The sequence below is a fragment of the Triplophysa rosa genome, linkage group LG13 (assembly GCF_024868665.1).
Source record: "Triplophysa rosa linkage group LG13, Trosa_1v2, whole genome shotgun sequence".
NCBI lineage: Eukaryota > Metazoa > Chordata > Actinopteri > Cypriniformes > Nemacheilidae > Triplophysa > Triplophysa rosa.
The window spans coordinates 6,749,625-6,766,298 of record NC_079902.1 but is presented as its reverse complement, the minus strand read 5'-3'; the positions used below and the strand labels follow the sequence as shown (position 1 = coordinate 6,766,298).

General features: G+C 40.7%; 1 protein-coding gene across 1 annotated transcript in view; it reads right to left on the bottom strand.

Annotated features, from left to right (window-relative positions):
- Positions 1 to 4,828, bottom strand: part of slit3 (slit homolog 3 (Drosophila)) — a 150,311-nt gene extending 145,483 nt beyond the window's left edge. Inside the window, 2 exon segments of the mRNA XM_057348920.1 lie at positions 4,096 to 4,286; positions 4,716 to 4,828. Of these exon segments, the coding sequence (XP_057204903.1) occupies positions 4,096 to 4,268 (173 nt within the window). The 5' untranslated portion in view covers positions 4,269 to 4,286; positions 4,716 to 4,828.
- Positions 4,829 to 16,674: the final 11,846 nt, after the last annotated feature.

Sequence of the window (16,674 nt, the reverse complement as noted above, 5' to 3'; positions counted from 1 at the left end):
TCATTAAAGTCCAATTAAAAGAAAGTGACCCAACAACTGAATAACAATATTCTGTGAATATCAACTTTAAATATCAAAGTCCTTTTATCATTTATTCACCCTCATGTCATTTAAAACCTGTATGACTTTCTTCTGCAGAACACAAAAGAAAATATTTTGTATAAAGTTGGTAGCCAAACCACATTGACTTCAACTGTACGGACACAAAACCACTGAGATATTTTTGAAAATATCTGCTTTTGTCTTTCAGGGAAAAAACTCAAAGGTTTTGAAAAACATTAAGTAATGATTGTTTGTGTAACAACAAACTACTTAAAACCCGATGTAGTTAAACTACAGTAAATCCACCTTTAGCTTTTGTTAGTACTTGCACAATTAAATAATAAATCTAGTGCTCTATCAAATCGATTGATCGCGATTATTTGATTCCAAAATGTATATTTCATCTAATTTATATGATTATATTATATTTCTTGAATATATACTGTACATGTATGTTTGTGTATTTACATATACATATAAACGCATTCATTTTTACTATTCGATTTAACAGCACTAAATAAAACGCAGCCATTGTAGCGACTGAGCCCATCTAAGGGGAGAAATTGTATTAAATAAAGTAGATAATATGATAATAGTGTTAATAGAGTTTGACCAAACATATTTACCCGTCATACTACCAATAAAAAATCGACAATGCTATTTAAGTGCCACACAATTTTTTTAGTTAGTTTAAACAAATCGCCAATTTTCATTTACTTGGCTTTAAAAACCGTAATCTAGACCACACTGCTTCTCAACATAAAACGTCGCTACTTAGCTTGTTTCTTCCCAACATTGTATCCGACACAAAATGTCTTTCTATATGTGCATACCAAAGGCTCAGTAAAAGTCCAGATCAAATCATTCAGAAACTCTGGCTCGAATCTTTGTTTACTGGTTGCTAACTGCAACCCAATGTTTGAGTCTCTGATATGGTTAACATCACAGAAACAAAGGCATAGAACCACCACAGTTTTATTCATATTTGTTAACTTAAGATAAACACTATGTCAATTCCAGCTATATTCAGAAACGGGTCGATGAGAAACCCTTGATGTGTTGCTTTGGTGATGAGGCCACCAAAACAAGAGCCCAAGTTAACCTGAAACAGCCTGCAGGCGTGCGCATTATCAAGCCCATTAAAAGCATGACACAAACTTGGACCGTACGTGGACTTGAGCGTCCCTGTCTTTCTGATTGACCTCTTCGAGACGAGAGGTCTTTGGCTTCCAGACTCCCTCTCTGCCAGCTCTGAGCTTTGATGTACTGACTGAATGAGGCACATTAAATATTTTCCATACGTTTTTTAAGGATGGGTGGTGGATCTTTCCCTCATGTCTTTGCCCACAAGCGGTGCCAGCAGCTGTCTGGCAGGCTGCCGCGCGAACGCTCGCTGAGTGAGAGACTTCACATATGCTCCTCATATGCCCGGCGAGGTCAGCAGGGCACCGGAGACCACAAACCCACCTCCTGACTCGCTCCAACACCAGCACAACAAACACACGCACCATCCCGCTGACTCCTGCCCTGGGAGAATTAAGCATTATAAAACCGGGGTAAACATCTGCGTGAGCAGATGCTGACGTACAAATACTTGAACATGAGGGAAACGTCAATAAGCTGCCAGTCTAACGCTGATTCATTGTCCCTCATGTTCTGTTGAGATTGACTTAAGCGCTTGGTGTCGCCAGAACTCCTAAAGATGTAGACTAAGGAAGACTGATCTTACTTTTACTCATTTCAAAATCTTTTATTGCTTTCCTCTGAACAGTAGACAATCACCATTAAAGCTTAATGCATCTACTCTAGGCATCCATGCCCTTTTTAAGAAAGTGACACTTTCAGTGGCTTTTTTACTAAAGTTGTTCCGTTTAGGCTCAATTTGACATCGCGAAAACACATTGCTGAAAAATTCAATAAATGATATCGAGGCAGAGAATCTTAGCATGAGAAAATTCAATAAAACATATCTAGTCAGACAATCTTAGCATGCAAAAAGTCGTTATATTATCCATGTTTATAGCAGCAGACTTGAACCCCCCAAACATATGTAGCATTTGTCATGTGTGAAGCGACTTAATCATTTCCAATAAGATGAAGAACCACTCCCAAGGCATCAACCTGATACTTCAATGTTCAGTTAATATCTTCAAGCTATTACAATGGCCTTGTGGTCTCTCAGCCCCAAGACACAACAACACGGTTAAGACTAGAGCAAGGAAACTGGTCCGTTCTCTCCTGACACAATGTTTGATGAGAGTAAGCGGACAGAAAGCCAAAAAAGCGCCACGATGTTCCTTAAATGCCAACTGCAAGGGTGCTGCAATGATGCTGGCGGAGAGAATTTGCTATTAAACTCAACAATGTGTGTGCGTAACTGGTGCAAATTAGAAAGCGCGCATGTGAGAGTGACTGAACTTAGTGCAAAATCATATGAGCTGTCAAAGGGGGAAAAGCCTTTCAAATAAATGCACATTTATTACAGGGAAATGTGCCTGAAGTGTGGAATTGTGGGTAAGCTGGCCTTGCTCGGGGCAGAGGTGCAGTCATTACAGTTAAATCAACACTCCGGGGTGCTCTGGTAACACTGCTGTCGTGTTAATCGCACCCCGGAGACACGGAGACGGGTCCACCTGGACTTTTAAAAGAGTGAAAAACTGCCGTTATGTTACGGGCGCTGTAACTCTGTGTAGAACTTGAGATGATTCACTTCGTTTTTAATGAAGAAAATACGTCACGATACACTTCCACCGCAAAAGCATTTCATCTAGGGCTTGTCAAACATTGAGAGTCTTGCATCTGTCCCTAGTTTAAACAGGAATGAAGCTGACATGCTATATTTTAAAACAAATCCAATATACACAGGGTTATGACCCTTATTTACTTTTCTCTCCACATGAAAAATTCCACTGAAAAGGCCTGTGGGGGTCAAAGGTTATAAGGTTCAGCCAGACTTCTGGCCATTGAATGTTGTTCGTATCATATCAAAGAAATATTTCTGCTCGAAACAGATGATAGTAATACTTTAGTTAGGCTGTCATGGGATATGACAGACGTGCTGCAGGTGGAAACTACGGATGTTTTCACAGCCAAATCCACCAATGGTTAGAACTAATCTAAACACATTAGAGAGTCACTATTCAGCTGCAGTGCGCCCCTCAACGGACTTTAAGTTCTCCAACTTTTCAACTAATATGGCCAAGAAACACACACATTCACAACGTATGTCCATTAATCATGTTAATGTTTGTGTAAACTTATTCAACTGGATGAAAGAATCCCTCATTTTAGCATTACTGCACAACATTTAAATGAACAATTAAGACTCTCGTTTCTAAAAATCAAAAATATTATTTTACATGAAAACCTTTGCCTCAAACACTCATAAAACGCTCAAATTAACACAAAATGCTGAATGTAAAGTAGGATTTATTAAGAAAATGCTTTATGAAAGAGACTATTTTTGATAACATATAAAATAGCCGACATGTATGCTTAAAACAATGTTACATAAAATTTATTTTTTTGCTGTCTGTCCTAAACTAATAATTATGTGTTATGTGTATATCTCTAGCGTTCACATATACATATAACATATACATACATAAAGCACCAATTTACAGACCGAATGGTCCAATTTCGCGAGTGTTAAATCAGATATTGATTTATTGAACATTTGATTAATTAGCCTAGACAAATATTAACATCTCATGCAATAACTTTCCTCCACTTAAATACTTAAATTCACACTTTGTGTTAATCTGCTGTTCTTGTCTGTGTAGCTAATACAAATAAACTGCGCGTGCACGCTGTGCAATATTTTGTGGCGCTGCTTGCAATTACATCGCGCAATTAAAAGTTACTCTAATTGTTGTTTCATTTGATTGAATTACACCAACATTCATATGCATATTGTAAATGTAATGCGTTGCCAACTTTCGCACAGTTCTGAAATTCGCTCACAGGACGAGAATCTGTGTCGTGAACAGAGATGCACCGCCGCTGTCATGCGTGTGTTATCGGTGGCAAGATAAAGCGAAGCAGCGCACTTACAGTCTTTCTGCATTCCTTGGGATTCCCTTGGGTACAGTCTTGAAGCCTTGACCCTGACAATCCACATGAGAACCCGAACAACTGCACTTATGCGGGCATCCATTCACAGAGACACAGCACAGACACGCGCACAGCAGAGTTATTATTCCACAAGACTTCACCCACCGCATCATAGATCCTCTGATAGCAGCCTTACAGCAATACAAGAAAACGAAAATTAAATAAAACGAACTAATAACACAAAGCGAATGTATGCTCCTTTAAACAGAATCAGTCAGGTCCAGAGCGCAAAAGTCTCCAGGTAAGACGAGGGGAAAAGTAACCAACAAGGTATTAAACTGATAGCTCCAACTCTGAAAACTTATAAAAATACATCAGGAAAAAAGCTTTGCTCATTCAAATGTAAAGTCGCATCTGGGATGTCTCCACACCGCTGAAACGCACAGATGCGCATCAAAAGTTGCAAACGCACATCACGGACTAATAAGAATAAAGTCCCGTGGAAAACATATTCAAATGTCCAAAGGGATTGAAAATCAATGTCCGGCGAATCCGCTTTTTAGGACCAGCATGCAAATCCTCATTGATAGTGATTTGAGAAAGTTGAGCGGAGCTCGTACCTATTTCATTTCCAGCCCCCAAACTCCTACTGGCTCATCTGCGTGATGTCATGCAGGGATATCTGGGGTCCCGACTCGAGAAGTTTTTGGGAGCGCTTCAAATAACTCCGCTCAGCCCACACAAAATGCTCGTTAACTCTGAGGGATAAACACAAAGTAATGAATCACAAACCGCAGTGTTAAATTAAGAGACACGGTCGTTCGCATTTCGAGATGATACAAAGTCGGACTACTTAGTGAATAATCTAATATTTGACTCGATTTTACATTGTGACAGTGCCAACGTTAAAGCTCGAGAACACATTAACGGCTACTTTTAAGAAGTTTTTTTTAATTAAAATCAATTACAAAATAATTTAAAGTGGGCTATAAAACCGAGCACAGAAAGTATACCATTAACCCAACAAGCAGAGGCAAAGTGCAAGCAAAAGAATGAAGAAGTGTGACTAAACCAAGATTCCGATATGAAATACTGAAACACTATATTCAAATTTACCACCCAATAACTCACAGACAAAAAAATCCTCGGATTACATATTTTTGTAAAGATAATTCAAGTCCTGTCACTCTTAAGACACTTTACATGATTTTTTTCTCTCCATGATTTTTGCTTCCCATTTTGCAGTCGTAGCGCCCCCGTCTGGTGACAAACGTCATCTAACTAAATCGTACAGACAACTGGTGGTTTTACCATATTGAGAAGATTGGTATGGTTATGATGTTGAATTAGGTTAAGCTGTCGTTTATTTATGCCGTTTTTTTAATATTCTTATTCAAAATATTATGTCTGCGTGCCTTACTTTGCAAGACATTACAAAAAAGAAGCCACTCAAATATTAAGGACAGTTAAAAAATGTAAGGGGAATTGTTTTTTAACAGGAGCTTGAAAAGACCTGCTTGCTCCACGGACTTGATAAACATTCGGTAGAAGATAACAGGTGTGTAAGGGTAGGACTTTACTCGATAACGGTTTTAAAGCACACAGAGAATACTTGTTTAACACACTGAGTAGATTGAATTAACTCCCATCTGCCAGCTTAATTCACTTACATTATTCCTCCTGAAAGCAAAGTGAGGCGCATTAAGCTCTACAGACCACAGGTACGTGCGTGAGGTTAAGCTGCAAAACATATGCTTTACACTTCCTTTAATGCGCACACACACACATGGCCGCGAGTCCATAAATCTGTGATTTGTGTCAATAAGGGTGATGTGCCAGATTTACAGACTGCTTTTTTCTATTCGCTTCTTCACGTCAGGAGTGAGGAATGTCTAGAGAGCTTCCACCTGTGGAACACTGTAGAGAATGGGCATACAAGGGATATCAATACTCCACATGTGTACTCGGGTCAGACCTTAAAACAAAGAACTCTTACCCACAGAGTGACCCCCAAACAGCCGTGCTAAACACTCAAGCACGATTACTACACACAGCAGCAGATGCATCCCTCGGACTCAAATGTACGTCTTCATTAAGAAAGTGTAATTCATTTTCTTATTCTCTGCTGTCAGGAGTGAAAAACTGCACTGTGGACAGGACGCACGGGCGCCTTTGAAGGCCGAGAAAAATAGCAACCGGTCTAATGCTAAACATACACCGTCATAAAGTGTTAAAAGCTGAATTGTTTAATTTTGTCAACGTTAGAATTATTTCTCCTGTCTTGGCCTAATATGCAGAGACAGCTATAAGTAAGCATTTGCAGGTTGATGAAAAGTGTAAACGTTGTGGCTCCTTGGTCCTATTAAAACATCGCTCTGTTTGGTTAAGACTCCTCCTGACCAGCCCAACTCAGCAATACTGTTTGAAACAATGGTGTGAGTTTGAGGCGGGACTATCTATTTCTCTCATCAATGGCAGGCAGGGGAAGTGTAAAGGCCATTGCGCATTGAGTCCGAAATTTGCATCGAAATTTCCGCACGTTAAAAAATAAATACGACCTCACGCTGTGTCAAGTTAGGGATAATGTAGAGGCAGCCGGTTGTTATCGCAGAAATAAGTTAAATAAATAACTTAAAGAAATCAATTAAATTAATTATTTTGCACTAACAGCCGGCTGCTTGTACATTATCCCGCTTATTACACAGCTACTAACCACATGAGAAAAAAAGACATGAAATGTGAATTTGAAATATTTTATTAGCTCATTTTTACCGAATGCGGACCTTCCGTGAGGAAAAGCAGTTTACTTTCGGTTTTAAGGTAAGAAACGACAGTCACGAACAGGCAATTTGGTTTAATTATTTGTAAATATAATGTCATATATGTTATTTAAAGACATATTCATATTTAATTTGTCAAAAAAACTGTCAAAATGATTTGCTGCATCCGGGTTACTGTGTGTTATTAGTTTTGAGTGGTTGTTATCGGGGAATAACGAACCTGCAAATGTCGCAACTGGCCAATCAGAATCAAGCATTCCAACGAGCCGTGTAATAATCACATTTACACACTGCCTCCGATATTTTCGTCCGTCATAAAAAAATTCAGACTGGGTTCGATTTTCTGCATTTTTCGCATCCGTAGCAAGCATTTTTGAGAGGTGTTTTGATAATTCAGAGACACAGACGAGAGCCAAATACGAAAAAACGCATACGAAAATTTCGGACTGTACGTGCAAAGACCTTAAGTGTGTCACGGACTGGCGTGAAAGAGAACCCAGATGCAGGCAGGTAGTGAAGGGGTTAATGAAACACTTTATTACAAGCAAAGAACAAAAACGGAAACTAAAACACCCACAATGGGGAAAAACTAAACTGAGAATACTATGGTAAAACAAAAACTTCCCACGAGGGGGCAAGACAAAACAAGGTAAAAATAACAAGAATAATCTAAACAAATACCAACACTAGACGGGGAGCAGGAACAGAAGCAAGACACGAGACTGGGTAGAAACAGCACGAACAAGGCACACATGGAACGAAGGAAGACATCAATGCAGGTAAGCACAACGATCGTACACAATACAATCCACAAGCAACTAGATAAAGAAACAAGAGGGTATATATAGGAAAGACAAACGAGGGATAATGACACAGGGCATGAGAGGGTAATGGAACACGGCCGGGAAGTAATACGGGAAATGAGAGGGGCGGGGCCAATGACAAGACACTGGAGAGAACGCATATTATTGTCAAAAGGACAATAATATGTTTCTCTCCACACATAACCAAAGACTTTGTCATGGCTCTGCTACAGGACCAAGAAAAACATGACTAAATGAAGCAGAGCCATGACAGAAGCCCCCCCTTTAATGAGCACCTCCAGGTGCTCACCAAGGGGTAGACGGACGAGACAAGACCGACTGGGTGACAGACAGGACAAGGCAAAACAAAGAAAACAAGAGCAAAGGCAGGCAAGACAAAATAACCATAGGATTGGGGTGAGACAACAAAAACAACAAACATGGGAGGGGGGGTGGGGAACAAAAGAGTTCATGGGGGGAACAGTTTCTGGACGCCGGCTGGACCACCGGACTGGACGCTGGCTGGATCACCGGACTGGATGCCGGCTGGTTCACCGGACTGGATGCCGGCTGGATCACCGGACAGGACGCCGGCTGGATCACCGGACTGGATGCCGGCTGGATCACCGGACTGGACGCCGGCTGGATCACCGGACTGGACGCCGGCTGCACCGGACTGGACACAGGACTGGACACAGGACTGGACATCGGACTGGACGCCGGCTGCACCGGACTGGACGTTGGCTGCACCGGACTGGACATCGGTTGCACCGGCTGGGTTGGAGTCCACGCTGCCCGCCGCTGCCTCTTCTTCTTCCGCCGAGCCACCCGGCTGGTGGTCGGGTGATGGAAGGAGGTATAAGGCACGGCTGGCTCCGGCTGGAGCAGCCACACAGCGTTGAAGTCCAGCGGCCCCAACGCCCTCATCTCCGCCCTCGAGAGTGGATTCCTGAGACCGGAGTTGAAAAGCACGGCAAGCTGCTCCTCCCCAAAGACGCCATTCTCGGCGACGTCCAGGAACCTCTCCAAATATTCGTCCAAGCTCTCGCTCCCCTGTCGGATTCCGCAGAGGGGCGGGGCCAATGACAAGACACTGGAGAGAACGCATATTATTGTCAAAAGGACAATAATATGTTTCTCTCCACACATAACCAAAGACTTTGTCATGGCTCTGCTACAGGACCAAGAAAAACATGACTAAATGAAGCAGAGCCATGACAAAGTGAAGCACACCAACCATTTGTTGGTGGTGTAGGAATGACAGAGTTCAAGGAAAAGTTCCCCCAAATATTTTTTTTTATTATTTACTTACCCTCATGCTGTACCAGATGTATATGTCTTCCTTTCTTTAATTAAACACGAACAAATCAGTTTATATTAAAATCCCGTCATATGGGGGTCAACATAGCAAAGCTCCAAAAAGCACGTCCATCCATTATTAATGTCCTCCAGTTTCATTAATTGTATGAATTATTTTAATTTATTAAATGTCCTTCAAACACAAAAAATATAAATTTAAAGAAACATCTTAATGGATTTTTTTCCATACAATGGAAGTCAATAGGGGCCAATGTTGTTTGGTTACCAACGTTCTTCAAAATATCTTATTTTGTGGTCATACCAGTTTCATTTTGGGGTTGAACTATCCTTTTATAATATGTGCGTGTGAGAAATTATTTCAGATTTCATCATTTAGAAGTCCATATGTCATGTATACATGGCAACATACAGACAGATCCATGTGGTTCTTTCAAATATAACGGCACAGTAAAATTTAAATTTTCAATGATAATGTTGAATCTCATTGATTCTTGTGACAAAATACGCATATGAAAGTACATTCTAAAAACAACGCATTTTGGTTTATTGTTAACTCAACTCGTGATGTCCCATTCATTTATTTATTTAATACAAAACAAGCACAAAATGTGTTCAAATTACGCATAATTTGTTAAAAAGAATAGCACATCCTTTTTGAGAGTGTAGTAGAGTCAACATTATTGAAGTTCTGCCATATTTAAACTTATCTTGCTGATCTGTATGCTGCCATCAATATCAGTTTGCTTTAGAAGACATTTACTAACCCATTTAGTTGACTTTAAATGATACAGTAGATGGATGTGCTTTTTTGAGCTTCACCATTTTGAGTCGTATAAGAACTTATTTGTTTGTGTTCCGCTGAAGAAAGGAAGTCAAACATCTGAGATGCAATAAATTTGAGGGCGAGTAATTATGAGAGAAGTTTCAGATTTGGATGAACTTCTATCAGCTTTAAAAACTGAACCCATAACACATTTAAGACATAATGCACTGGAAAGATGACCGTGTCTGCGGATTTTCAGCACAACTTGGCTACGTCAAAAAAGTCATAGTTAACTTAAAAGGTTAGTCATCAAATTGAACACAAATAGCAGTGAAATATGCACTATAAATGTCAAAACTAGGTAAAGTGATACGAGTTTTGTGAGTTAAGGCCGGTCAGTTAACATCAAACTGACCTTTTCATTTTCTGCATTGCAACCGATGGAAGCGAACGGCTAGATCATGGAAAGACTTGGCATGGATGTTGCCGATCAGCGTTTCTGGCAGGAAAGGGAAGGGCCTAGCCAAAGACCTGTCGGAGGAAAAAATCCATTAGCATACCATGAGACATGAGACTGCTTTTTAAATGGAACACTTGAACATAAAAAGAAATCCAAACTTTTCAGCAATTATGTAAATCTCTCGGCCTATCCGTTTGCCGTGGGGGAACTGTCTTATATGGCATTTCCCTCAGTCTATATATTCTCTCTCTTTGACAGTTTAGGCATTGTCATCCTGTGGTTTTGTAACCGAGGAGACCAGGGAAGGATTTCTCATTTTCCCGGGTCGAAATTTCCTCCTTTTTGCTCATGCGGGACTGAGGGAAACAGTCAAGCATTTAATTCCACGGCAAAATTTACTTTATGGGTTGTAGATTTCCACTTTCCTTTTTGTAGCCCTGCCAACGGCTGTTAAACTACAAAACAAATCTTAATTCTTTCCCACAAGTGATGGGTAAACGATACCCGAATGGGAAGTCTGCATCCGTTTGCATTGTCTGGCACCTCTGTGAACTGGTGCTGGGTGATAATTGAAATGACGGCCTCCGCTGTAGACTCCTGCTGTCTGCACGGTGGCCGCTTCAACCAGAGGCCTGGGAGTTCTGCATGTGAGCCTTCAGATCCGGCGCTACGTGTGGCCACGAGGCAGCGAGACCTCAGCTGCTTCTGCCACATACGACTGATAATTACATGCACATTGTCCTAGCTTGTACGAACGGGCGGGCGGAGGGCGGGAGAGAGCATTTGAGGTGGAGAGTTGTGACAGGGGCCTGCCAGTAACAACGTCCCGGGGTCCCCCGGACACACGCTGTCCGGCTCGCGCCCCTTTTGAGTTTCAGACAGCCAGAAACGCTCGGTTAATCCACGAAACAGTAAGAGATCTTTATCGGCGTGTACGCTCATTTTGATATTTGTCTTTTAGCTTTAGCAAACAAACACATGGAAAAAACTATCGCCAGATGTTGCCACAGTCCTGTCGAATGATGTGTTTGTAATTCTGCAAGCTCACATTCCACGCCAACTGCTAAGGCCCGCAGACATCGTCGGTTTGGCCAGACCTGAGGCGGTCTTTTTTTTACACATTTGATCTTTGACCTGTCTCTGTTGTCAGAATGTGCCACATCTGACGTGAAGCCTTGAGACGCGAACATTCCTACGACACGTCTCACTCCTTCCTTCTCAATTACTCATGTCAGACAAATCAATGTTTTAAAAATCTGCATTGTTGTTCAGCGCAGGAACAATGGGAATGGAATAATTCCAAGAAAAATATCGAAGTCTAGCAGACCTACTCTCTCCCGTTGCAGGAAGTTCGCGATTAGACGGGCTCAGCGCTACAGTCAGAGGTTTCTAATGTGGAAGTGGTTAATACGGTTGATCTTTTTGGTTGAGAAGCGGACGGGTGGGAGGTGGTATCTATCTGGTGCCCTTACGCACTCCGTGCCTCTATCAGGATTAGCCGATAAACAGTTCCATATGTGGGGCTAACCCTGACGCTACAACGTAAGACTTTTTCCCCCGGTATGACTGGAAGATTGATGATCCAATTTACTAGGGAGTTATCACGGACCCCAATACTGAAAAAGAGCTGAGCGGAGCGTCCAGCTGTTGGCTCTTCTAACTCCATTTTTCCTGCGGCCGGAATTCCATCTGCATACGGGGAGATGGAGAAATGATGTCGGTGTGGTCAGGCGCACGTCTCGCGGTGCAGTTGATAAACTTGACACCCCTCCCGTGATGCTTCCCAGAACCTCACTCAGGGCTAGAGCAATATTCATGTAAGGGAATATGGATGGATATCGTGATGAGATGATTATAGGTTGAACTTGCAGAGAGGTCTTAACAAGAGGCTAATGGTCTCGCTCATCTCGGAGTCCTTTAATCGAATCAAACACGAAAGCAAGAACAATTTGCCGCAAAAGCAAATCAAATCGTCACATTCACATGTCCAGCTGTGACCTCACAGACCATCTCACCCGCCGGATGCGAACTTTAAAAAATGTGTTACCCGTCAGCCTTAAAATTTTGAATTAATTCAATGTAAAAATAGTAGTTATTACATGAATTTGATGCAAAATTGTTATGTTATTTAAGGCAGCAGGGTAAGTTAATTTTTGTTAAGTTAAATCAACAAATCATTTTTACAGTGTACATCTTGTACAGTACAGCGGGTAATTTTACATTTATGCTCTTGCAGGGCATTCGAACTGTAAACATTCATTTTAATTCAGTATGTGCATTTCTTTGCACACGAACCCATGTCCTTGGAACATTCATTTTAATGTTTTCTTTTTTTTTATATGTACGGTGTATATTACAGTGGGCAAAATTAGTCTAAAATGATTAAAAATACATATAGGCAACATTGATCTTAAAGCTCTTTGCATATTTAGATTAGTTTTATAGACAAAAACATTATTGCACAAACATAAAATTTAAGTCTTGTAACATTTTGAACAGAGTGTTTACTTGAGGATGCTAAAATATGTTTTATTTATTTGGGATTTTTTTGTTGTTTTAACATAATTCACATAGTTCTAATTTCAATAATTTGTGTTACTTTATTTTGATGAGTTTGCTTCTAACATTTGGAAAAGGTGAAGAATAAAGTAAATGACTCTAAACTTTGAAGGATAGAATAAAGCCCTGGAAAAACTCGACACCACTATTATTTTCCGTTTTTCAGAATTTACTACTTATAAATGTGACCCTGGATCACAAAACCAGTCTTAAGTAGCACGGGAACATTTTTAGTAAAAGCCCAAAAAACATTGTATGGGTCAAAATGATAGATTTTTCTTTTATGCCAAAAATCATTAGGATATTAAGTAAAGATCATGTTCCATGAAGATATTTTGTAAATTTCCTACCTTAATTATATAAAAACTTTATTTTTGTGAGTGGATGGTCTGCCACAGTGCCCCTGATTAACAACTTCAAAGGCAATTTTCTCAATTTTTTTATTTTTTGCACCCTCAGATTCCAGAGTTTTAAAAGGTTGTATCTCTGCCAGATATTGTCCTATCCTAACAACCCATACATCCATAGAGAGCCTAATTATTCAGATTTCAGATGATGTAAAAATCTCAATTTCGAAAAATTGACCCATAAGACTGGTTTTGTTGTCCAGGGTCACAAATGTGTTTTGGTGAAATTATAGTTTTTGTTTAGTGCCATAAAATACTGCAATCACAAATAAAATTAATGTTAATTTGCAGAAAATGAAACTGGACAAACTGGTTAAATATATATATTTTCCTACTGCATATATTTTCAACTCACAATTCACATTAATTCACCATTCTCTTACTATTCTGACCGATGGATAAAAGTGAATTGTGTACCCTAGTCTCAAAGCTGTCAGCCAAACTGTCACTAATAATAACGATTGTCCCTGGCCAAACTATCCAACCCGACATGTATTTGTGGTTCAGTAATAATCTGTAATTAACACCAACCTCTGAGATCAGAATCCTGATTGAGTCCAGCACATGCAGACCATCTGCACTGACCTCCACCTCCTCCATCCACACTACTCAGAGCTGTTAACATAAGCATTCATCAGACTCTATAGAGAAGTTTTGGGAAATGTTGGGTCGAACGTGTTTCACATGTTTTGTTGGAACAGTTTAGCCAGGAGCAACCGTTAGCGATTGGCCATTAGAGGGCTATTTGTAGACATCAGGCCAGTAGACGCTCCGCTCTTCGTTCTTCATGAGACTGACCTCGTGCTGGCCGACATCCATCTCTCACAGTTCCGTGATTGCCTGACGGTCTGTTTTTTACTCTCTTGAAATTCAGTCTGACCAGAAATTGTTATTAATTGTCAAATCTGTGCTAAGTCTATCACTTTCCTGCTTGGCTGGCCTCACCGTTTCCCCCACTGGCTTTTTTCGCCTTTCAGAGAACCGAAATGAAGCCAACTGCAACACAAGTGGACCTTTGGAGGGTTTCGCAGATTTAAATCAAGGAAACAAGGTTTTTCCCGGGGGCGCGTCGAACGAGCCATTGAGAAATGGTGAGGTTTGAAATCCCCGGCAAAGCATTTTAATTAACCCGACTTGAAAAAGTCATTTTTGTCCGTGAGAGAATAGCAACAGGACGGAGGTCTGAGAGGTCCCTGTTGGTAGCAGCGAGAGGGTGTTTGAGAAAGCCTCATGGTTCAGAGAGGGTGAATCCACACAAAAGCTCAACAAGGCTGAACAATGTCCTCCTTTTCTCGCTCAGACTTTTGTCAACATGAGAAAATTAGAAATGCCACGCATTATGAGGAGAACCCTGGAAGGTGGCGGTCGAATGCCAAGCACTTTTTCATTGACAGGAGAGTTAGCAGCTGTGTTGCTGTTTACTTTGAATGGGCTGGAAATGCCTCGGGTGGCCCGGGCCCAAGGGAAACAATGTTCAGAGCTGAACTGGCAGTGGGAACTCAATCCCTCAGCAAGCAAGTGGGCCGCAGTCAAACATGGGCACCGAGGCTCTGGCTAAATCAAGCCTGATATTATGTTTACAGCGGCTCCACTGTACAAAGAATGGGAAAAGAGATGAGAGAAAAAGCTGAGCTGAGCTGAGCAAATGCAACATTGTGTGGTGAATAAAATGACTCGGGAAGGACTCCAGCCCATAAGACCGCAATTGTGCGCCACTGAAGCAATAGTCCTGAGGCTGATCAGACCGGTTGGCCTACTTCAGGACACAGCGAGGGGATTGCAGTGCTTTTGCAACTTTTTTTGGAAACTTCAGTGGTGATTACCTCTGAACGTGCCGCTTTAACAATGCCACTAGTGTTGCAAGGCATACATGGAAAGAGGACTTTGACAGGATTCCATAGGATGTTAAAAGTGCCAGTTCGCTGTGGGTGCACTAAGTGTGGCTTATAAAAATTCCCCTGTTGGTCTGAATGGGCTGTATGCTTTTGATTATTGTAAAGTGTGAATCTACAGGATTGAGTTCATTCATTTATTCCACCTGACCTGACTAAATATATTGCAGTCAGCTGCATTGTGCTACTGCTTTGGTCTTTTTCTTTGTTGACAACAGCTTGTGTGAATTCTGGATGTGGCAGTAAGGTGACAGAAAAGATGACTAAAAGCAGCCTCAGCTTGTCAGGATGTGTTACAGCTGGATTTAAACTACAGTATATCACTTTGTATCATCATTTTGCATTTTGAAAGGGAACGCCCTCCCAGTTTTGTAATGCGCATCTCATGCTTTGAATAATCTAAAGACAGCGTAAATACCACTGTCAACCAACTTGGATGATTCCTAATAAAAATAATCCTCTTATCCTCTTTGGAGTGGTTTTGTTTAACTTGGATTTGCAATAGATGCTCAGGAATAGACTTAGGTTTTAGGGGACAAATTTTAAACAAAACCTATGAGTAGGGGCATGTCCATCATCTATCTGCCTGTCTATCTATCCAGCCAGCCTGTTTCCGGACAATCAGTAGGGTACTGGCAATATTATATCGGAAAAAATTGTTTGTGTGCGATTCTTAATGTTTGTTGTATATCTTCTCTTTGAGAAAAAATGTTCACTACAATTTTTATTGGACTTTTAATTAAATGTAAGTCAATTCAATTCAATAATTGCATTAAAATCTATTTTATTCTATAGGGTATTTTTTTCACAGTAACCCTAACCCCATAACACTCTTAAAATAGATGTGTTCATTTTAACACATTGTTTAGTGTTATTTTTTTAACACGTTATGTGTTACTTTCAACACACATCATGTTGATTTCTTCTAACACAAGTTGTGCTGAAAGTAACACAAAATGTGATGTCCCAAGAAATAACACAGAGATGTTATTAATGTGTTTTCCTTAACTGAACACAAAATGTGTTGTTTTCAACATAACTGTTTTTAGAGTGAAGGAAAATAAAAAATCTGTCCAACAGAAAGTATTCCTTATGTGAGAATAAAAATGTAGTTAGTAAAACAGCCTCTTTGCCATTTGTACTCATACTAAAGATAAGAAAAAACAGGACATTTTAGGGAGGAGTGAGAAGTGGGATCAGGTGGGATCATGGTTCATGTCACAAGTCAGCTACAAACCTGTGTTACCCATTTGAACACCACTAACACCATGTGCGTGTGCGCTAACCGCTAGGCCGTAGTTGCAACATCCAGCTGGCTTTTGATCTCTTTTCATTGAAGTGAGGGAAATAGTCACAGTTAGAAATGGAGGCTTCACAACCACATTTCCACATGTCACTTTGTTGGAGTTGAAAGAGGGGCCAGCACAAAATTACACTTTCCATGTTTGTCCTGCCAGTTCCACTCAGGTCCACCGAAGACTGATGGCAAAACCACAGAGGGATACGAAGCTTCCAGAGACCAGAGCCTCGAGTTTAACGCCCAGCTGTCATTCACAAGTTCCTGAAATAACAGTGTCTTGCCCTCTCTGCAGAGT